At 34.6% G+C, this 25,006-nt stretch overlaps 1 protein-coding gene across 1 annotated transcript; it reads right to left on the bottom strand.

Annotated features, from left to right (window-relative positions):
* Window positions 1-14,311: 14,311 nt before the first annotated feature.
* On the bottom strand, window positions 14,312-23,492 carry LOC132544510 (G kinase-anchoring protein 1-like). Its single transcript, XM_060208114.1, has 9 exons — window positions 23,297-23,492; window positions 22,304-22,459; window positions 21,381-21,464; window positions 20,396-20,543; window positions 19,749-19,897; window positions 19,006-19,107; window positions 17,464-17,527; window positions 16,600-16,748; window positions 14,312-15,644 (listed from the first exon to the last, which is right to left on the bottom strand). The coding sequence occupies exons 1-9, from the start codon at window positions 23,462-23,464 to the stop codon at window positions 15,621-15,623; spliced, it is 1,044 nt and encodes a 347-aa protein (XP_060064097.1). The 5' UTR covers window positions 23,465-23,492; the 3' UTR covers window positions 14,312-15,620.
* Window positions 23,493-25,006: the final 1,514 nt, after the last annotated feature.

The following is a 25,006-nucleotide window of genomic DNA, read 5'->3' as shown; positions in this document are numbered from 1 at the left end:
ATATCTCATAACATACATCAAGATATATAATGTAAAATGTATTCAATCAAAGTCACGAGGTAACCTATTACATTCTTAATTGCTTTAGTAGTCCCCAATTAGAAAATGATTAATCATTGTTAAGTGTATATCAACGAGAATAGTCATTATTATGAAGAATCATTATGACACATTGTTGAAACAAAACAGATAACCACCTCATCCATAACTACTGAAGAATGGGTGTTTTTATTTTGGAATGTGAAATGGGCACTTATTTGCCCTTAATCCCTTTCATTACGCCATTGTCACTGTTTGAATAGGTCTCTGTTATATGCGTAGTTTACATATAAGAAGCAATTCGCTGATTTACATCCTATTGTCTTAGTTTATCCTGAACAAGCTCATTTTATAGGCTACTTATAGGAGATGATGAGGAATCCAACTTTGTATACCATACATTTAGATCTCACTGATACAATGCCTGATCAAAGAAACAAAATGTTCAAGCTTACATGCGATTCGCTTATACTAAACATGATTTTAGTATGTGACAAGATCAAAAATATTTATCCTTGAATCAGAGGTCGTTTGTGATGTATAACAATATAAATATTAAATAACGTGGAAAGATAAACAATCTTTCACATGTTTTATCTTTTTTTCATATCTGCTGTTTCTCGTGATTTTTAGCTTTCACCTTGATTTTAACTTTGTTCTTGTGCATCAGTGTTGAAATCATTTTTCCTTTGATATTTTGACATCAGAAGACTTCAATACAAATAATCAACATCAATTACTTCAGTAAAATTTAATGTTGTAAACAGAGAATGGATAAATGAACAACATATTCGGACTATTATCCTTTTCATCGACGATGATCATAATTCCGATGTTGTTCACCTGAAATGGAAAGGCCAATGAATTAGTATTTTTTTTAAATTTCATTTTTATATATTTTTTTCTGTATGTTTTTTGGTTTGTTTGTTATAATTATTTTTTGAGGGGGTGGGGTTGGAGATGAGGGGATGAGTTGGGTTGTGTTTTTGTTCTCTTTGTTTGTTTGATTTTGGAGAGGGATTAGAGGGTTGTTGTTTTGCTTCAAATTCACGGATGGAGATAAATTAGAACTGCAAAAAGTATATCCCATAAAATTGCAATTAACAGTTTAATTTTCAGATCGGTTCCTGAATTTCATACAAATATACCATCTTTTGGTTATGTAACTAACGAAAATATGAACCATCAAAATGTATTCATTTACGGTGCAATATTGTACCACAACAGATCATTTACAATTGACTAAACTGTCTCTTTATTGTACATCAGTTCCGGCTAGTCTTTTTTTTTATTTTGTAACATTTTCTTCAGGTTGGCAATGTCAATAGAATAGAGATTCTTATAACACAACCGCTAGAAGATTCGAGCGTGACGTTTCGACGACTACACGGTCACTTTCATCAGACAAATGACCAGTGTGGAGTGCACTAGCAATGACGTACGTAGTGAACGAGATGGTACGAAATGTTTTGACTGCACTATGATCCTACGTATATTAAGATCGAAAATATAAATAGCACCGAGAAACTTACCAAGATTGGCTTTCCCGAAAAGTTTGTCGTGCAAGAGGGTTTCTCAAACGTGATGCTACAATTATAAAATAAGCAAATTGTAAAATTCCATAATTAGTATACAATGTTGATCTTCAATCTAGGAATTTATTGTTGTGCACATAGTGATGTATCTATAGAATTCGTAAATTCGAAACGAATATTGATTTATAACATGACTTGCCTATAATCCAATGTAACATTTCTGAGTACATGTCACCAGCGAATTATACCCTGGGAGATAAATCTGCGACTGTGATGTCACACCATCGACAATGACGGAATGTTATGACTTAAAAACGACACAACAAAATGGCTATCAAATCCGTTTGATCCCGTCCTTCACATTTATACCTTTTTTGAATTATTTGATAAAAAAACGAATCATAAAATTGTTTTCATTTAGGGAAACTCGTCTCGAATGATTATCGTCACTCACCGGACTAAAACCCTAAGTCTAAGACTTCATGAAATCTACATGTATTACATGAAAATTCATTTAAGGTCCTATTCATATATGCTTACCTGTTTGTGAAAGTCTTGATATAACGTCCCTCACTCTGTTCTCTTGACTGAGGCTTCCCAGACCTCTATTTCTCATAATTTCCTGCTCCACGAAACCATCACCCAATTGACTCATCGGGCCTCTGCCAATATCCCTCTGTAAAGACCGGCTGTTAGATAATCTTCGTGATCTAAGACTATCAACTAATGGATCGATCGGTAATTCCCTGTCTACCCACGGGTCGCCGTTTCGACGATTGATGAGATCACTGGCTGTTGAAAGCCCTCTTCGGGATGTGCGGAGATCACTTCTAAGACCTATTGGATCGTTTGGAATTCTTCGCATCCTGTTTGTAAGAGAATCCAAATTTCTTATTGGTATCCTAGATCTAGCGTGATCCGTGGGGAATCCGCTGCGTCCATTCAATCTGTCAGCCCTTCCCAAAACAGAATCCCGAATGCCTCTTGTGATAAAGCCGCCATCCTGCCGTCCTTCAGGAAAAAATGCATCGATCCTGTCGCGAATAGGAAGTGTGCTACCTTTCTTGGGCAGAATAGTTTTCTTCACGACTTCTTTAACAGGATTGTAAGTACGTTTAGGAGGTAAATATTTTGCAGGTCGTCTGGGCCCATAAGTAGCTGAGGAGAAATTGAAAAACATCGTATGTATTACCCCATGTTTGACTGATTTTACTGTAAACCATTTTTTGCATGCGGTTTCTATTCGCAAATTTCTCGATCGAAATGAATTCACAAGTAAGTATCCACAAAAGATTAAGATATGACAAAAAAAGTAAACACAGATCTGTGTATTGTTTTGATATTAATGATACTCTGTAATCTAAGATATCCTCGATACAGTAAAATAAAGCCTAATACATATATTTCCTGAAATTATTAATCACTACCATCTCGGTGCTCACCTCGTGAAACAGTAACGGATATTAATACCGCTAGAAATACTAGCACTTCTGTGATATAAACCATGGTCCTGTCTCACCGGTGTTTACGTGTCTTAGTTCTGATCGAATGAAGAATACAAAAAACACACCAGCATATGTAGTAGACTACTAGGAAATTAAATACAACATTTTGACTCATTATGATTGATATTGTAGTGTTATATCGACTAAATGACAGTGATGACGTAATCAAAAGTGATTATTGTACCGGAGGAAATTTCAATGCTCCATCATAAAGAGCGCGTAGATGGGTCTTTACGTGATGACACGTATATGGATCACTTCATCAGAAAAACACATATACAAGATATACACCAATGTATCGATGTACAAAGTTATAAATGACATTAAAGTGCACACACAAACACCCCCCCCCCCCATATATATATTATCCGGGATGTATTATTTTAACTGAGAGATAATAACAACAATTTGTTCGTTTTTTACACTATAAGAAAATAATGACGGCATTTCAAGTGTTCATTGTTTAATGTTATACATCCATCCTTTATCTAGGACAGTAAGTCATACTACTGTGTTGTACTTGAAAGTAAGCGGAGCAGGATGTTCGATAACACAACAACATTAAAAGTATATAAAGAGATGGATAAACATGAATGTGATTTTTTGAGGTGTAAGCCACGATGATTTAGTGATCAACAGTAGCAGTGATAAGGTAGTAACAACAGGTAAAACTGCGTAGTTACAAGAAAACTAACCAACAGTTACGGCCCCTAATGTATGTCAAAAGTTATGATAACAAAACTAGATAGTATTTCCATACCTGGGCGCCTCCAACATCACAGGTATCGGGACCGAAACGTTATTAATCAGAAACTGTGGTCAACATATAAATCTTGGTAAATGTTGGTTAGTGGGAGATGACACTTAAGGAAACGATTGTACTATTTGTTACGGACTACTACACTGATATTTACCGAACATTAAAAAATCTGAAAATAATCATTTAATGGTATCTTTTCTTCAATTAACTAAGAATCTTATGGTACGAATGAACGAAATCCAGTTGCTTCATTTGCAGTATTTTGTTAATAATAATAGAACCGATTTATCTTAATGATAACAAGTGAAATTTAAGTGATCTCTATACAACGATTAGGCGGCATCGCAGTTATGGATTGGTAACATCACCAGTTTAATTTGAGATAAGTAATTATATTGATAGACTAAAACAAAGCGATCACACTTATTAAGGAATCCGACTCAGCCATATCTGTCTTTAGCCTATAGTTATTCGTTCACTTGCAGATTTAAGCAGCATCCAGAAAGATTTTTAAACTCAGAATTATGCATAAATTTAAACAAAATCTTGCAAGTAATTTAAAGATTACTTAAGGTCCCTGACTCCCTATGGAGATTATGCCTTCCTGCCTTTCTGCTTGAAAGTTGTTATGTAAACTCCATGAAATTGTAGTCGCTACCAGCCACATTGCTAAGGCAGACACTTTTCGTCAATTACGTCTACGCAGCTCACTGTTATAACCAAAAGGAAAACGTTCTCTAGCAGTCTCCTTAACCTATTAAAGCTATTTGTTATATTTTCTGTCACATTAACAGCAAGATGTTTCATTGAATGTGTATATATTAATCTATACATTTCATCTCTAGAAGGGAAACACGAATCCTTACTTTGCAGTTTTTCAGAATCATTGATTTGTTATTTAAGCAATAACATCAAACTCGATGTTTTGATTGATATAGATTGTTTTCTTCATCTTTTAAATTGATACATACAATATTACCGATAAAATCATCAACCTTCGGGAAAATGAAATTATGATTCAGCTATGGAGTACACCTTAGCCGTAAGGAAATATTGGAATATTTTGTCGGGTATAACATCAAGAATGATCTCCCTTCACGACAATCTCCCCTAAAGCCAAGCGTGACGATGTCATTGTCTCACTATGTGAGCTTCTTCAAGCCAAATCACGCGGCGTGATCAAGCCAAACCAGATCTTTTAAAATGAATAATTTCAATGGATGCTCAAAGTTCAGCCACATTAATGTTCCGCGTTATCATTTTGATTTCGCCATTGACCGAGATGCCACGCTAAACGCAATTTCAGAGGGGTAGAACAATTGCGATATTCATGGATGTCATAGCCAAACTAACGTCGCCCATGTACAATTAACCATCTCTGTACACGTTTCCGATCGTCCCAGGAGCGGTCGTCCCCATGTGACGACGCACGACAAGAGAGGGCGATTCGATTGACGTACTTGCGCAACAGATTCAAGACTGCTGTAGAGACTGCGTCGCATACCTTAGGTACTCATGGCAGAACCATTAGTGCTCAAACTGTCAGGAACCGCTTGCATGCCGGGAGAATCATTGCACGCTGACCTTATGTCGGGTCACAACAAGTGCCATCTTGACTGGATGCGCAGACATGGCCCGAATAGGTTTGGGATGCGTCGGTAGAGGCATGTGATGTTCACCTACTAGTCTAGATTATGTCTATATCGCTCAGACAGACTATCCGCGCACAGTTGACTGCAGCATTAACACAAGAATTGAACAATATTCCCTTCAGGCTAATTAATGTACTCATGAATTCAATACATAGGAGAATTCGTGCAGGAATTCTTGCAAGAGGTCCCCACACCAGGCGCTGAAGAGTCATTTTGTTAGTCACGGGTATCCAACTTTGCGAACCTAGTGACGACACGAGTGACGTACAAATTTCCCAACCTATCATAAGCTATTGATTGCATAATTCAGTTGTGCGTTTTTTTTCTGAGTATATATTAACTTTTGTTATTACTAAAGCTACATAATGGCAGCAGGGACACAATCATGTTCAGACTCCTAATAAGAATCATTTCTAATGTCAAAAAGTTGGTGAACTACGGACGTTCCAAACACGATTCTTCATGTCGTGTTTCAGAAAAATCCATAGTAACCATCACATGTTTTGCGTTAAGGTTTACAGCGATAGTTCCAGCTATTATTTTAGTTTTTGCATCTCCTCGGTCGTTTTTGTATCTTCTTAATTTCATAGCGATCTTATAAAGGTGTTTGTACTGCCAATCTTTAACGAGTTTGATGTAACCCTCATTCATACTACATACTTTTGTGTAGACACTGCTGGTGGACTTTAAGTCCCCGAGGTTTGCTGAAAACTGCTTTCCACGTTTTGATTCTCTCGAATAGCAGCACAGTTCAGAAAATACACATGTATTTCACGCTATTCTACAATTATCTGATATATGACAATTACGAAATGTGTCTAGTTATGTTATCTAGTTTATCTTGTTAGTTATGGGACTGCTGTACCTCCCCGTCTAGAGTCAGACTTTTATTTAGATCATTTTGGATTTTCCTTAGTCACCTCCTATGCTTAAACATTTAGTTCCTAAGCATCACTGACAAGTACTAGAAGGACGAAATAGGTGTATGATGCAGTTTAACTCATCTAAATCTTAATTATGAAAAGGTGATATTCACCTGTGTGTCTTTTGTACAATCTATAATACGTTTGCCAAAAAAGTTATGTTTGTTTTATTCGACGATAAAGAAGATATGAGTCGATTTCTATATAACATCATTACCATCCTTCAAATTTACTGTTGTTGCATCGTATTTATGATTCTAATCCACTTCGTTCACACGAACATAAATCATTCATCATATAAAACTCAACACTTATGTATAAGTGTGACATTCGAATGGCCAGTATCAGCACTGGACAAAGAATGACCACAACGAGACGCAAATCCCATGTTTCCCGAATGAAACGGTTTTCAATGCACAAACTTCTTCCTTCCTTATGCACTCATCTTCAGAATCCGACGCAAGATAGTCATATTTGTATTCTCGTACTATTTCCCAACTAGCAGATGATTTACCGGCAAGACAAATTAATTTACTTATTTTTCTTAAAGTGTCCTTAAAGTGGCCAGCCTAGGTTTGTCTGCATTCTCAAGCGAATCCTTAATTTCTTTGTTTAATTCAAATGTCGTTCAAAAGTTTAACCGTAAAAAATTAATTTATAAATGTTTCATATAGGAGATGATGTTGAATCCAGCTTTGTAAATAATGCACCAAGATCTCACTGATACAATGCCTGCTCCAAACAAAAATGTCGAGCATACATTCGATTCACCTATACAAAACATGGATTTAGTGCTTCATAACATTGAAAAATCAGATATATGAGGTCAAGAAGGATGGATAATGTGGTACGAAAAATACTTTAATGCCTGCTGCCTTTTACGTGTTCTTGGTGTTTAGCTTTCAAATAGAATTTAACTCTATTTATTTATTCTTGTTCATCGGTGTTGTACTACTTTTCCCTAGATATTCTGACATATAAACACTGCAATCACCTATTGTAAATTCTATATAAAACAAAGCTTCATTGATACATATATAACTGAAACAACATTGATCAGTAACATTTAATGTTGTAAACATAGAAATGGGTAAAACAACAAATAAACACATGAAAATCACTTAAATAAAGTCCAAATACTTGTGGAATTCACATTCAGAGCATTATCCTTTGCGTGGACGATGGTCATAATTCTGGTGTTGCTCACCTGGAATAGAAATGTCAATGAATTAGTATAATTTTCATTGTTTTTCATTTTTCTTTTTTTTCATGGGGCGGGGATAGTGGTAGGGCAATCAATTAAATTTTCATTGTGCATTAGTTCTGACTGTACACATTGGAATATATAAGTAAAAATAAAGATATAGTTTGATATGTAAAATGATCATTTAATGAATTTTGAATCAATTAAAACCTTTCCGAAAAGAGATATAAATGTAAATGCATTTAAATAAACGACAAAAATGTATTCGTACCAGTCATTCTTTATAAAACGAAAAATTAATAATTTCAATCCAATCATCTGCATGTATTGTTAAAAACAAAACAAAAAATATCAACCAGTAAACACGACAATAATCTAAACTCAAATTCAATATAATTAGGACGAAATATAAATAAAAAGAAAGATTTTCATGGAGACTCCTGAAAAAGGACAAGAAGAGTAAGACCAAGTGTTGCGGAAGAAAAGGGTCTTTTGCTTCATCGACGACACCTGCCATGTAAATCTTTGCCAATCCAAATAAGTAATGTCACGTTCTCAAATGAAAACAAGGTATAAAACAACGGAACCAACAGGCAAACTAACGAGACCAGCTTCATTTCACATAAGGAAAAAGAATCTTTCTTCATGGAAATTTCAAAATAGGGAATTTTAAATCATCACGTTTATCATGCAGCTTGATGGAAAGCTGTCCATGTTTGTTTCATTCAAGGAAAAGATCGAGGTAAGCTGCTTATTTCCAATTCTGGTGGAAACATGTACCGCCGTTCACACTTCTTGGTAAAGGAAGCTCTCATAATAATAAAAACGAGGGCGTTCTTTCTGTTTAGAATGGGGTATGGTGGTATACAAAGTGGAAAAACAAAATGCTGTTAAAGCAAAAATGTTTCTTTTTTCTCATTTTTTTTAAAAAGAGGTGTTAAAAATGGTCGAAAGTTCTTTGGAGTTATGAAAAATCCAACTACTAGAAATAATACTGAGAAACTTACCAAAGTTGTCGTTCCCGAAAAGAAGATGAAAGAGGGTCTCTGCTACGGAATCCTACAATTGTAAAAGAAGTCAGTTGTGAAATTCCATGATATGTATATAATGTAGATCTTCAATGTAGGAATTGTAAGATGTGGTGCACAAACTGATATATCGATAGAATTTGAAAAATGACCGAACGAATTTTGATTTATAACACGATTTGCCTGCTATCCAGTGACCTCTCACATGCAATATCTCTTGAGTATATACGTCACTAGTGTCATGTACCCTGGGAAACACGTTGTAACTTCGTGGCAATCAAAAATCAATCAATGGTGATGTCATAATAAGGACAATGACGTTACGTTATGAATTGAGAATGTCGCAAACAAAAAAACTGAATCCGATCAAATCTGTCCTACACATTTTATCTTGAAAACCTTTCAAAAGGTAAAAACTTTTCTGATTGATGTGATAAAACAGGTCTTAAACTTGCGATCGTTTTATTTCAGATTTTATGAAACACGTTTCGAACTTGTATTGCTGCTCGTCAAGGCTAAGACCGCTTAAGGCTTGTTTCATAAATTTCATATGGCAGAAAAATTCAATTAAGAACCTATATACGCTTACCTCTCTCCGGTCGTCCCGATACCACGTTCCTTACCCTGCTCCTCAGACGATCGGTTAGAGCTGGGTTGAGGTTTGTCAGACCTGTACGCCTCGGGATAGTTTCCTGTTCCAATAAACCATCACCAATTAGGCCTATCTGGTCTCTTCCGACAACATCCCGAGGATCAATGAGACCCCCCAGTGATGACCGGCTGTCAGACAATCTTGTTCGTGATCTCGGTCTATCAGCCCAACGGCCGGAAGGTGACTCCCTGTCTAACCATAGGTCGGAATTTCCAAGACCGAGAAAGTCATCGGATGATGGCAACCCTCTTCTGTCGACTAAGGAATCACCTCTAAGACCTAGAAGGTCACTTGGGATTGTTCGCCTCCTTGGTACACGTTGATCTATATCTCTACCTTGTAACCAAGGTCGGTCATTATCAGTGATGAATCCACGGCGTCTATTCAATCCATCGTCCCTTCTTAAAAGAGGATCCCGTCTGTCGCGTGTAAAGAAACCACCACCTGCCGGTAGTTCTTCGGGAAGTAATGCACCTATTCTGTCGCGGATAGGAAGTGTGCTACCTTTCTTGGGCAGAACAGTTTTCTTCACGACTTCTTTAACAGGATTGTAAGTACGTTTAGGAGGTAAATATTTTGCAGGTCGTCTGGGCCCATAAGTAGCTGAGGAGAAATTGAAAAACATCGTATGTATTACCCCATGTTTGACTGATTTTACTGTAAACCATTTTTTGCATGCGGTTTCTATTCGCAAATTTCTCGATCGAAATGAATTCACAAGTAAGTATCCACAAAAGATTACGATATGACAAAAAAGTAAACACAGATCTGTGTATTGTTTTGATATTAATGATACTCTGTAATCTAAAATAGATATCCTCGATACAGTAAAATAAAGCCTAATACATATATTTCCTGAAATTATTAATCACTACCATCTCGGTGCTCACCTCGTGAAACAGTAACGGATATTAATACCGCTAGAAATACTAGCACTTCTGTGATATAAACCATGGTCCTGTCTCACCGGTGTTTACGTGTCTTAGTTCTGATCGAATGAAGAATACTAAAATCACACCAGCATATATAGTAGACTACTAGGAAATTAAATACAACATTTTGACTCATTATGATTGATATTGTGGTGTTATATTACTTGTCGACGAAGTGACAGTAATGACGTAATAAAAAGCTATTATTGTACCGGAGGAAATACCAGTTCTCCATCATAAAGAGCGCGTACTGCTCTCTGACAGGCCGCCATCTACGTCATGACACGTATATGGATCACTTGATCAGAAAAAAAAAACATATACAAGATATATATACAAATGTATCGATGTACAGTTATAAATGACATTAAAGTACAGAGGATATGAATATATTTCTGTTTGATGAAAGTATTTCGCAAGGAAAAAAAACACACAACATAACTACCAAACTAAAGCGAGCATACCAATAAAGCTCATTAACCAAGGTAATTAATGGACATATTCCAATTTAACGACAGTATCAAAATAATAGCATAACTACCAAACTCAAACTAGTATATTACCTAAAAACAATGCCGTGATGTATTACTTATTTGAGAGTTAACAGCAACAATTAAATTCTTTTCATCGTTCATCTAACAAAGTTTATTAAAAGAAAAATTAAACAGGTGAGTTTTTTTTTATTCCAAGACATTCTTATAAGGACAGGAGTACGAGTGTTCCGTGTGTAATTTTATACGTATGTATGCAAATGAGACACAACCTACACATACTATCACCCCGTCTGTTAGTCATACTACCGTGTTGTATTTGAAAGTGTGCGGAAAGCAATGTATTATAAACAACAAAATCGTATAAAGAAATCCGCAACATGGATAAACATGAATGTGATTTTGTGAGGTGTAAGCCACGATGATTTAGTGGTCATTTAGTAGTGATAAGGTAGTAACAACAGGTAAAACTGCGTAGTTACAAGAAAACTAACCAACAGTTACGGCCCCTAATGTATGTCAAAAGTTATGATAACAAAACTAGATAGTATTTCCATACCTCAACATCACAGGTAACTGGACCGAAACGTTATTAATCAGAAACTGTGATCAACATATAAATCTGGTTAAATGTTGGTTAGTGGGACATGACACTTAAGGAAACGATTGTACTTCTACACTGATATTTACCGAGCAATAGACCTGATCATATCATGCTGTGTTTTAACTGAATAATTAACCAGCAAAAAGTGCGCATGACTGAAGCTGGTTGCTTCATTTGCAATGTTTGATTGTTAAAAATAGAATCAATTTATCTAACAAGCGAATGCGATTGACGCAAGAGATTTATCAACAGAATTATACTGTACGGGGTACCGTTTTACTTATCATTCCATTTAGGTGATATCGCCATGTTTTATTGGCAACATCATTGATTCAATTGGAGATATGTAATTATGATAATATCACTTATTATGTATTCCACCTCCGCAGTATCTTTTAACGTTTAGTTTTTCGTTCTCTAACAGTCTAAGGGGGAGGTTTAAACTTAGAATTCGGCATGAATTTATACAAAATCTTACCAGAAAACAAAAAAGGATATTATTTAAGAATAATGAAGTATCCCCGACCTGTGTTAAAATTTTGCTTTCCTGCCTTTCGGTTAAAATTTGTGAATTTGTAGTTGGTACCAACCAGCTAACACATCGCTTAGGCAGACACTTTTCGCCAATTACACCGACACTTTAAATGCAGGTTACTGTTAAAATCATTTACCCAAAAAAGGATGCATTCTCTTGAAGATAACCTAACGTATAATATTTATGTTTTTTGTTACTGTCGTTGAAGATTTCTTCGATCAATATTTGAAATCTGACCCGAAGGAAAACAAGAATCCTTACAATGTGAAATCATTGATTGGTTATTTCGGTAAAAAAGTAGATTTTAATGTTTTAACTTATAACATATTTTTCCTGTTAAAGAGCCAGACCCACTCCGTAATAGATAATTTTTCATATTTTATTGACTGGAAATGTTGTTGTGACATCGCTTGTTAAGAGATTTTGCCGATAAATGCAATCAATACTCTATATATCCTGTATGGAAATCATCTAACGTATGCATTGATCACATCTTTCAATGCTTAGATATGATACAAAACCGTGCAGATTACGAGAAAAACTACGATTAATTGCAAAGAGGCCCTCAAATGGGGGCTACGATACGGTAACGAACATATAGAACATCGCGAAATGGATCTATTTAAAGCGAATATTTGATGATAAGAGTATTTATGAATATGATTTTAGAGTGATACTACACGAGAGAGCCAAACAGAGAGCAATAGAGTATCAATCAGCCATCTTCCTTCTTTCCGCCTCAGAGTCCGTCAAAACACATTTTCTTCCGCGCTTCCCTTGCACGCTTTCTGCCATGTTGGAAGACGGCAGAATTATTTACAGTTCTTAACGCAGAGGGCAAGAATTTCCGCATAATTATGAATTAGCACTGAGTCGTTTCGAATTATTTTTAAAAACTATTTATTACGTTAGATTGGTAGCGATTTACTTTAAAATTGCGGTATTACAGCGTTAGTCAGAACTTTTGCTACCCGAGAAAAATAGAAAATCATGAATTTTTTTATATAAAATAATCTCGGTCGAGGAGTGGATCTGGCTCTTTAAGTGAGGTAATGGCAGCTGAGTCACCATAATGTTGAACTTCTTCAAAGAATACAATCATTTTCAATGTCAACGTTGGTGACCTTGACCTTCTCAACACCATCATTTAATGTCAAAACCGGCAGCTTACATCTTTTACCTTAAGGTTTTCAGCCATAGTTCAGTTGTCTTTTGTTTGTGTATCTTACTGAATTGATCCGTTTTAGTATTGTCTTCGTTCCACAGCGTTTCTTATAAAGATCTTTGTATTGTCAGTGTTTAACTAATTTGATGAAAACCCGATTCATCTAGTTTTACAGTGTAATGACATTATTGGATGTAATGTATCTTGTCTTGAAAGGAGTGTTTGTTTATTGTCCATTCAGCGTTCATAAGCCCATGACTGCCAACTGAAAGCTGTTTGATGCTTAAATAAGATTAATTTGCATCCTTATGTGTTGAAAATGGGGTGTATTTTACAGGATTATGTAATATTCATTTGCATCCTTTGTTGACATGTGTTATTTCTATGAAATTAATTGTGGGGTCGACTAACTATGAAATTATATTTCAATTAACACTGATTGCCGTTTTGAATTGTTTTCAATTATGTGTATGAATATGTATAAAACATTTGTCAGAAACGTTGAACTTGTTGGCTTTGAAGTTAATGGGGAGGTGAATTTTGATAATAATATCATCATTATCACTCATGACCGAAGTTTGCTGTTGTTATGTCGTGTTTAACTGGACGAGAGATGATGGTGTAACATTCTTGCTCTTGTCAACTGTGAGTCTGACAGCTTATGATTATAATCCACTTCATTCATTTGAACATTAATCATCCATTGCAATTGTCTCATATTACAATAATCTAAATCGATTTGTATCTAGAGGTATTCATTTGTAAACCTTTCTTTTTAATTTTTTACATTGATTTTGCTGAACTTGAACGTAACAGGATTGTATGGGAGTCCACCATTATGTATTAAGATGATCCTGACTTGGACTACCATACATTGTATGCCTAAAAGAAACATGTTGGATAAGTGTAGGTAACTACCTTCTTTTTAAAGTGGATACATTAGTGTAAATCATAAAAGCTTCTCTATCCTGGTTTTGATATGTAGAATAGCATTTAATGGCATAATCAAAGCCTTGTTAGTTACAGTGGGTAGGGTATGATGCTGCAACATCCAAGTGATAACATTTCAGTGTGATGGCACTTAATAAAGCATAAGTCAATGGTTCCAACACCTGTGGACTTATCTTCTCATGACCTTAGCTGATGCACGGACATACAACCCAAAACTACATGTAAGTAAAAATTGAAAACTTTCAGTTTTATCTTATATGAACAGTATTGCAATTGTTTAAAATAAATTTACTACAATAGGTCTGTTAATCTTCACGAAATAAGTAAAACATATATTCAAAAGACCATGACACATTTATTGATGAATATTTATCATGATACATTTATATCATCTGGTCATTCTGTATAAAAGGGAAAAAGTTAATTTTCCATAAACCATTTTCTTCATCAAACATAATTCAGTTTGTGGAAAAAGTTTTACTATCATCAAATAGCATGATAGTAAGGTTAAATACAAATTATTTGCTGTATAAAAAGATCACATTTGATCTTTCAGTTGCACTTCTATGAATATCTAATCATTTTGTTCTGATTTTGTTGTTTAATAAGAATATTGCAAAGAAATACAGACTTTAAATGTTAACAAAGCCTCATTATATGACAGTATTAGCTGTTGGAACTTTAATCTTTTTAAAATTTATTCACCGTGTACAGACAATGGCATGTCAGAAGCCATACTGCCACTGCATTTTATGTCCAATTAAAAGCTTCAGTAACTAGCCAAGAGTTGCTAGTACCTCAATAAATCCCATTTTACATTTTCAGCTGCATTACTGGCCCAAACATAAATTCTTAGGGATTTATTCCATAAACTCTGTGCTTTAAACAAAATATAACTAATACAAATTAAAGTTACAGGGACTGTTCTACATCCCCTATGTACTGTACTGACAGTCAAACAAATGAAAACAATTAATGAAAATATCTAAAATAGAAACTGACAACACAATGAACCAGGGATCCTGTAGCTCATATCATAACAAACTTGGTCCACAAGGAAACAATATGGGTAAGCCTGATGGTCTATAAAAATCTTGGCACCTAGAATTAAACACATTTCACTTAGCTACTATCTTTATCTTCAAAGATTCCATATTAAAAATAACTTTTCAAATGAAAAACAAACCCTTACTAAATATCTATGACCATTTCTGTGATGTAGAGAAGCCAGCTTGGGAAAATAACCCTCACTGGTCCAGATGTCATAACACAACTCATACATTTTGATGACATTTTCTTCACTGTCTCCTCTTTTCTGATAAACAGTTTGGGCTTTATGTTGTTTAGTGTAAATGTTTAGCACAAGAAAAGTATACTTATATCAAAACTTAAACTCTCAAGTATGAATAAATTTCCGAGGCAATGGTTGTAGAGTATTCTTATCTAGTTAATCTCCTGTTGCCTAGATACAATGACACAGTGAAGTACAGGCACTATAGAAGTTTGTAGGTGCACTTCAGGAGCAGCCATGGAACAGGATCCACTTCAGACTTCATCTTGTAGATAAACTTTACAACTTAAGAACAACAGGTAATGCTCATTACCTGTTGCAGTATTTGAGAAGAATGATTCAGAGTTGAGACTTCATTTGCCAACATGCTTTCCACCCTAGAAAAAAATATAGAAGCAATAAATCAATAGCAATATCAGATGAAAATTTCACATGTTCAATGTACCATGTACTGCTTCCACCGCACACTGATATCTTATTTTTTCATTTTAACATTTAGAGTTTTTGTTACTACGTTAAGATAAGGAACTTATTGTGTCCGAGTACATTTTGATAGGAACACATTTTTATGTCATTCTTCTTAATGAAAACAAACTTTCTAGTATTTTTTTTCTAAAATATGCCTGTGACTGCAGAACCAGCAATTTTACAGTTATCTCCCCTTTAGTCAACGTCCTTCTAACTTTACCACATTATGTTGTTTATGAAATGGCCGAGGTAACTTTAAAGTTAAAAGGCATCATCTGTAAGACCTGCATATAAAAAACTGGGTTTGTTGAGTTCTAATCGACAAAACTCAGAAAATCTTCCTCTGAGAGCTGTTTTACTACATGTACAAAGGACCAGTTAACAGAACACACATTTTTACTGATGGACTATAACTCAACATGCTAGCCCTGATATAAACATACATATGGACATACCAATTCAACACTCACTTGGTCATGGATATTTTCATGTATACTTCTCAAAACTTACCAGGCCTTTAAGCATTCATGCATAAATAATATGTCTCGTAAGAGTTGGATTGCTAAATAGAGATACAGTGATTTACCAGGAAAGCAATTTCTGTGCACATGCAGTGAAAGTAGAGAGATTATATGCTGCTTGTCGCAAGTTGACGTCTGTCAGATGAAGCAAGTCTTAGGACAGAGTTGACACCATAACGTGACATTGATACATTACGTACAGGAACGCTTAGACATAAACAAGAACATCCTAGGGTACAAACAATAAACAACTCTTTAAGTATCAATGTTTGATAATGTCGTTGAATTTGCAGTAGTCCAATATAAAATGCACAGAACAAACTGTATCGTGTTCTATATATACCTTTTGTTTGTCAATATCAGCTTTGAGTGCGTGAACTTTGGACCTCTCTTTTTCTAGCTCAGCGGTGAGACTAGTGACCTGTTCTGTGAGCTCATCTCGCACTTCACCTAACTGGTTCACCTGCATCAGTACCTCTGCTTTGTCTTTCACTGTTAAAAAAATGAAATATATTATCATTTCCTGTAGATTTCAAGCTTTCCAGTGTTACCAATGCTAACTAGAATTGTCTTCCAGGGGCCAACTCATAATCCCCTCCAACGTTCCCGAAGAGGCAAAACTTTCTAAAAAGGGTAGATAACTCAACCTGATAAAGATTGCCCACATCTACAATGTATAAGGATCATAGTTAGCAAGTATTGTTGAAATGAATGCAGCATTAAGTTGTTTAGGAAGAGCAGCCAACATATTGTTGTGTCTACAGATGGATGGACAACCTGATTCCAGTATATCCCCTAACTTTGTTGCGGGTGGGGGTGGGAGATTAGGGGTATAATTAAAGATAACCATTACACAATAAGTCAGTCCTTCAAAAGAACTTACAAGAAAAAAATGGACCTGTCTATATAATTTTTTTTTCTGGCAATGTAATGTCAATCTTCACTTTCATGGTTCATCATGAAATTTGTACCATCAGACCTGTCACCTTAAATGTGTTTTGGTTTCATCAAAATTGAAAGATTTTACTTTCTGCAAACCACATACAATCTTCTGTTTTGTCTTATTGATGAGATTTTTTTTGTTCATCAGAACTTAACAGTTATTTCAAAGATAAGTTTAGGATTTTTAAGAGATCATTTCTTTACCTTATCAATGATTTCAGGTTAAGTTTTGTTTAGAGTGACTAACAATTTGGTTTATACATACTTTCTCCCTGAGCTAATATCACACATAACTGCTTGTTCCTCTTCTTTACTTGCTTAAGTTCATTCTACAAAAACAGAAAGTACTTCATGAAAATGGTCATCATTCTCCGAAAATGTTTATAGGATTTAAAAACATTTAGACTGGACATTGATTTCCAGTGACAGCTCATTCAACATTCCATACACGTGGTGGTTTGTGTTTCTTAGGAAGCTGATAAACAGACTGGTCTCTGTTTTATAAAAATGTACATGTCAGATAGAACTTAACTAAAATGTTTAAAAAATGTTTTAGTTGTAGTGTGATGAAGTCTCAAGTGAGGTCTCGCTTATACTGTACAAGGCAGCTCAGATGATACAAATCCTTTGAGTCTAGGAACAAATTGGGGCTAATTGGAAAAGCAAATATATTTTAAAGGATATACATTTAGCTTATGTGTATCCGTCTCATCCAAGAGCTATCAAATCTCTTTTCGTTACTTTGGAGAAATTAATGAATAATTTTGTAGTTTTTAACCCAGGAAGACGCAGTGGTGCAGTGGTAACACACTTGCCTTTCACATAGCCGACCAGGGTTCGATTCCCGGAACGGACGTGAAAAGGTAAGGGGTCACCTGCCCGACCATGTGGGTTTTCCCCGGGTACTCCGGTTTCCTCCCACAATAAGATCCCTCGCGCACTTACATCCGGGCCAACAAGAGTGATTAGTATAAGTTGACATAACTTGTTTCGCAATTGTTGTAAAATAAATCCAGTTTATATTTATTTATATATGATGCTATGCAAACTTTCACAAGAGATGATAACTATCAATAGGCAACGGCTATCAGAAAGTATGAAGTTTCATGATCTAAAGAGAAGTCAGTAGAGCAAAAATTACTTCAGTAGTAAGTTTTGCTTCCAGAAGGTTTAAAAAAGAACTGATATAGGAGTTGATAGTTGTGAGATAGTGTATGATGCTGCATGTTGGGACCTACCGACGATGTGATGCTGTTAGTATTTCAACTATCTGATAACCCTTATCAGTGTCCTGCACAGCAAAAGCCGCTCATCTTGATGCCTATATGAGTACAACTTCTTACTGGTTTTGTTTCTTTTTCATGAACATTGATGCAGTCAAAAAAAAGTATGTATTATATTAACAATGTTAATATTTTCAAGTTCACCTCAATCCAAAACTAGGCCATCATGCAAGTGCATATTTTCACCTGGTAACTTGGTAACTCTATCTGCCAAAGCATGAGTGTGCAAATGACATCCTGGAGTAGTGGTAAATACTTGAGGAAGGTTATCTGGTAACAGTTCAGTTAGTCCGCTAACCATTCCAGCACTAGTTACTAGGTATATCAATACCAGTGCATGATATGGTCACGTTAAAAGCATTATCCATAACACACAAGAATTTTGATGAAATAAAAATCAAACCAAGTATCTGAGATTCAAGTCTTATATACTAATGAGAATTTGTTCAAAAGATAAGTAGCAATATCTGAAATAAGAAAACAACAAATGTAACACGCTTGAAATAATCCAAAATATTACTTACCTCTAGTTTACCTACAGTTGCTCTCAAAAATTCTATTTCTTTATCTTTTTTACTAAGTTCATTTTTATATTTGTTGGACATCACACTTTCTACTGCATATTGCTGAAATAAAACACAAATCATACTAAGTCATTGGTAAAGAATGATTAGGTTCCGCATATTATTTATTACCATAGCATGGGAGGAACTGAATTTTCCGCCATGCAAAACGGTGCTGAAATCTCTTATTGACATTGACCATAAAAAAAACAACACAATTGTCAATGAAGTAATAAAGTTCATGAAAACATCTCATATAGGACATACAAATTGTACATTCAATTGTCATTCAGCAGCTTGACCCTAGTTTGATTCCTTGTAAAATAGAAATTTTCACTAGATAATGTTTCCTTTTTTTAAAAACAGACCCTTTCACACATTCAGGAAGACCCAGAAGGATGTCTGGATTTACAGTATTCCAGTTGCTGTCTTAATTTTCTGAAGTCTATCTCTATCTTTCATGTATTGTTAACCAATGTATAAAGCTTAATCATTATCAATTGTTACATATGAAGTTCTTTTTTTTTCCTCCTTCTTTTAAATATGTCTTTCTTTATGAGAACCATCATCACTACAGCGATGATGTTGAAACTATTGACGTTATAATACAATAACATTAGAGTTTAAAGGTAGTAGTTGGAGTAAAGCCATTCTCAAATATCACGATGGTGTAAAAATCATGAACGACCCTCTATCAAACATACCTTTTGATATTCCTCTTGTATTTTTTCTTTCTGTAAAATTTTGTGAACATCGTCATCTACTGTGTCAAAGAACTTGACATTTGTCGGTGCATCCTCTGGCGATTCCAACTTATGACTGGCTGGAGACAGACTAGGCAAATCTTCTAACTCTGAATTACAAAAGTTAATAAAACCTCAATGTTAGAAGGTAGATGACTCTTACTATAGTGTTCATTGCAGACAACTGAACATAAAAAGAATCAACCACAACGTACAAATTTTAGTAACTGACCTCTAATTTTTTTTTTAAACATTAAGTAAATTATGTTTTACACCATGAAAGTAAAATAGGCATGTAAAAGTACCAGTTTGACTTTTAAACTTCTTTTCCTCATTCAGATAAGCTAAGCTAACACAAATACTACTTTAATAGCCCATGTTTAGTGACCTATCTTTACATAATGATAAAATATTGAAAGATATACTTAGGGTGCCTTATTTCCAAGTGTATCACGACCCCAGAAAAGGAATTACACTATATTATCAAACTCTGAAAATGAATATTTATTAACAATATTTTTCTGAGATTACAGGTTAGGACAAAAGAAAGCAACAAAACAAATCGCTTTTTTTAATCATAACAACACAATTCTTAATTCATACATTACCATCAGCATATGACTTCGCCTGACTACCAGAGTTGAACTCATCAAGACTCATTGTCACTGGCTTGTCTTTCTTATTCTTCTTTTTCCCATCCTTCCCTTCTGGTGGCTGATCATTGCTTTTACCAGCTGCCTTTGAGTCACTTTTTTTCTGTAAGAAAAGCAGTAATAGCAACCAGTGTTGTATATAGCAATGTTTTGTGTGTATAACAGTAAACAAGGCTAGGGTAGAGTCAACACTGTGGTTTTCTTCCACATCTGAATAATTTGGACCTTTGTTCTTCCTCTGGATACCTGAAAGTATGCATTGGACCGTGTTTATAATGGATACATCTGGGAAATACATTCAGTCACAACAGGCAAAGGAGCAAGTAGTTTCTGTAGTTTATTAGAAGTGTTGACCAGTCATTACTGCTAATAAACAACAAGAACTCTGTATACTTGCTCCTTTACCTCTTACGACTGAATCTATTTCCTAAAGGTGCAAACAACGCAAGTATCAACTGCAACAAGCTCAGGATAAGTTGGTAGTAGGTTTATCATCTTGTCAACCGGTTTCGCCTAACTATGTGGGCTTCATCAGGACAACAAATGTATGAAATTTTCCACTAAAGTACTAAAAGTGTGGACATGTTACATGATGACGTACACAATAAGATTCACATATGTGACCTTCCATTACATTCTATAGTTTCCATAACAGTTAATACAGTGTCTATTTCCTAAAGGTAAACAATATTCACCTGATTCTTGAAAGAACACAGATCTTTTATAATTATCTCCTTTATTCAGCAATAAGCCCCAATAATAATCATATCCACATATATTTCAATTAAGTAGAAATGCAATTCCATGTTTTTCAGCCAAAGACAATACAGGAAAAATATTGTATTTTTTACTAGGTACAGAGTATCAGAATATGAAAGTTGACTGTAATGGGTAAATCTGGTCTAGGAGAACTAGTGTATTAAATAGGAGTGACACTCACATTCACACTTTTACTGTGTTCATATTCCATCTTGCTGAGAAGTAATGCTTGTTGTAGATCTTTTTCATAAAACCCTGCTGTAAGCTACAACAAACGATGAAAATATCATTAGACTGTTATGCAAAACATTTTTTTTCCTAAACTATCTTGTAAATATTAAAGTATCCTTGAAATATGAAGAAAGAAATCTAACATAAACTTCAATTTTCTTTTAGTTCATTCAGATAATCAGCTGTATATTCTCAAGAATGCTGAGAATTTCTAGTTCCTTACATCACCCTGAAGCAAAGGTTGATCAGATCAAAACATCATTGTTATACCATTGACTGTTATCATAAATAACGTAACAATAATTTTCCAATCTTGGTTTTAGTAGTAGGGTTTCTGATAATGTTATGATTCACTGTAAACCAATCATATTTAAAAAAAAAATAATCAATAAATTCTCTACAATATCTCTTTTTATTTTCTGATCATCGAAGATTTGTACATTCAGTCTCCTTAATCATACACTAGAAATATCTCTAGTAACTAACACATGCGATTTTCATGATATATATCTATGTAACATTATATCTCCAGTGCCTCTGGTTGAATGTAAAACACTGACCTCAGGCTAGTGTTATATAAGCTCTACCAAGTGCACTGCAGAAAAATCCTAAATTGAGTCCACTGGAAGCAGGTAGATAAGAAAATTGGGTAAATGAGGAATGACAACTGACTATTTGCACAAGTAAGACAGTCAGATAATGAAATAATATCTATTGGATCCCGTCAGATTTAAGGTTACTCCAATTGATTTTCTCTGAATGAAAAAGTCTATGCGGAAATACCTAACTGATGAACTTTCCCTGGGTAATCTGGTTTCCTACCTGAGTCAAGTGCTAATAAAAGCTTGTTTCAAAGCTATAGTTAATACTGACTTGGTCATCCACCTTCTTCCATTCTTCCCACTGTTCAGGCTTGGCCTCTTTGTTTTTCTTGCCTCCCTTGTTGCCCTTGACATTATCAGTAGTACTCTGGGCTGATTGTGGTCTGTGATTTCCTGATCCACTAAGGCCAAATGCCATGTTCTTCAACTGGTGAAATAAAAACCATTCAGCTGTAGGAATTATTCTTGCTCTCTGTAGTCAGCAGACACCAGTGATATAGAGTTGTCTCCTCTATAGTATCATCCTTATTCAGATGTCACCATTGTTTATTCTAAAATATTTACATTTCTAGTATTCTCTATTTGACTTTCACAACAAAACAAGACGTTTACACTTCTGTAAACATAAAGTCTAGTGAATATTCCCCCCAAAATGGAATGACCCATTTAGCTTTTCCATTAGTGTGATTAATTGATATAGTACCCAGTGAATGATGATGATTAAGTTTTCAAAGTAGCATTATACGTATCTGTAAAAGGTAAATTGGAGAAATAAGTTTTCTTTGTTGTTGTTTAATGGTGTGTAAAATGCATTTTTTTACTAATATTTCAACACACCAGTAAATAGCACAAGAAAAAAAGAGAATTGATTTCTTAAATAACACAAAAGGTTAGATCAAACCTATGCCTATAGCTTCTACCCTTGAAGTGATCTACACCACCAAATATGTAATAGTAAATAGGAATACATTCATTCTGTAACTGATGTGACCAAAGTTTTATTTCATGAACCTCTCTTCCACCTGCAGTAAAGTTAATACCTTGTAGAAATAGCATTGCAGCAATGTTTTGTTAAAATATGTAATTATTTTGAAAAATGAAATGACAATAATTATTAATTTTGATCGATAATTAGCTTCTCTATCTTAAATTTGGAAAGTGAGAAAAGTATGATATAGTAACATAATAAAGGTTGTCAAACACTATCATTCTATGTCTTTAACTTTTACAGAAAAAAATAACAGATGTCGCTATCACTGATAACCTCATCGTCTGGTGTCGTCTTCTTTTTTCTTTTCTTGTTTTTATTCTTTGACTGCTGTTGATTGTTTTTCCCTCCCTGTGAAGGCTTTGTTTCCCCTTCATCGTCATCGTCGTCTTCTACCTTTAGCAACGCAAATCTCGATTGCGCCACTTTGATATTAGCTGTCATGTTTTGAATCTTCTATCTCTTCAAAAACATGTGTACAAGGTTCGGTCTAATTTGGAAACGGAAGACTGATTGTATTTCCGGAAAATAGTAACCTGAAGGATTCATACATCATCTTAAGGTGTCTCGTGCGCTACCAGTACGACAGATAACCACGTCACTGATGATCATTTTCCTACTGAGAGGATTAAAAACAATAGAAAGTATTTCTTTGTTTGCCATTAAGTTGGAAACAGATGCTGTCAAAGAAGAAGATAGCGTATCAATAACGAAATCTTCGTTGATAAATAAGGCTTGACATATTTAAAATCCTACGAACACATTATATTTATAACAAGTTACATAGTTATATAATGGATTTTCTTGAATTATGTGCCGTCTTTCTGATACGTTTTGTATATATATATATACCCTGGATTAGGTTTGACTGACTGGATGCAGTTGTGATGCATTTTATGAAATGTAAGATTTCATAATTTCCCCCGTCTTTATAGATTTTTTCCAGTCCACATATCAAAATTTGTAGTGACATTACCTTAATATAAGATGTCACTCAATTCTTTTTGTAGTGCCTGAATGGGAAAGATTGACACAATACCTACTCTCAGTTAGATATAAATAATTTATTATAGTACATAACAATCAACATAGGAAAAAAAGATCGTGGCTTTATAACAGACTTGATACTCTGACATTTTGCCCTCTCAACCATTGTTAAAATCCCTTTCATTCTGATTTGGCTGAAATAACTGTACTACATATATAATTGCTATAACATGTTGGATAGTATGAAACGAGTCTTCGAGGTTTTTAGTTCTTAATGCATGCAGAGACGTATATAACCAGAGACGTATATAACACACGTCTCTGATGCATGTTTGAAAAAAAGAGAGAAAAGAATGGTCTCCTAACTCATAAAGAATACAGTGACTATGTATACATGTAAGTTTGCTGAAAAAATAATACGTGTGATAAAAAAAACCCGTGGAAGTATTCTCCGATATTTGTATTTCAAAGTGCAGATCTTCTGTTATATAATTACAGGGACAGTAGCTATAGGATTGTCAAATATGACTGTGATGATTATGTGTGTCATTTGCGAATATATTTACTTGTAATAAAATCAGACTTAGATAGATAACGAAGTCCGTGATATAATAGACCAAGAAAAATATAATATTTATATATTGGGTGTGAAATTGGATCTTGTTTCCTGCTTTAATCATGACTTTGAGTTTCCGAAGAAAGCTTAGTACAACGGATTTCTGTCAGCCTGAATAGCATTAACACTGATAGCTTTCCAGCAATAATCACTTAATGCATTTAATTTATGAAATAATACGCTGTCAAATGATAAACTTACTTCACAGAGTTTGAATCACAATGGTATATTCGTCCTTTAAGGTTCCTTTAAGTCTTCATTGGTGTAACTAGGTCCTTATAACGAGTTGAAACAACGAAATACGCGAAGGGCTTTATCATTAAATTTCTTTTACGAACAAATGTTTTAATTTAACAAAATAATGTTTAGATTTTCATGTATTC

The sequence above is a fragment of the Ylistrum balloti genome, unplaced genomic scaffold, assembly GCF_031769215.1.
Source record: "Ylistrum balloti isolate Yb309-2 unplaced genomic scaffold, AGI_CSIRO_Ybal_v1 Utg369800, whole genome shotgun sequence".
NCBI lineage: Eukaryota > Metazoa > Mollusca > Bivalvia > Pectinida > Pectinidae > Ylistrum > Ylistrum balloti.
This window is presented reverse-complemented; position numbering and strand designations above follow the sequence as displayed.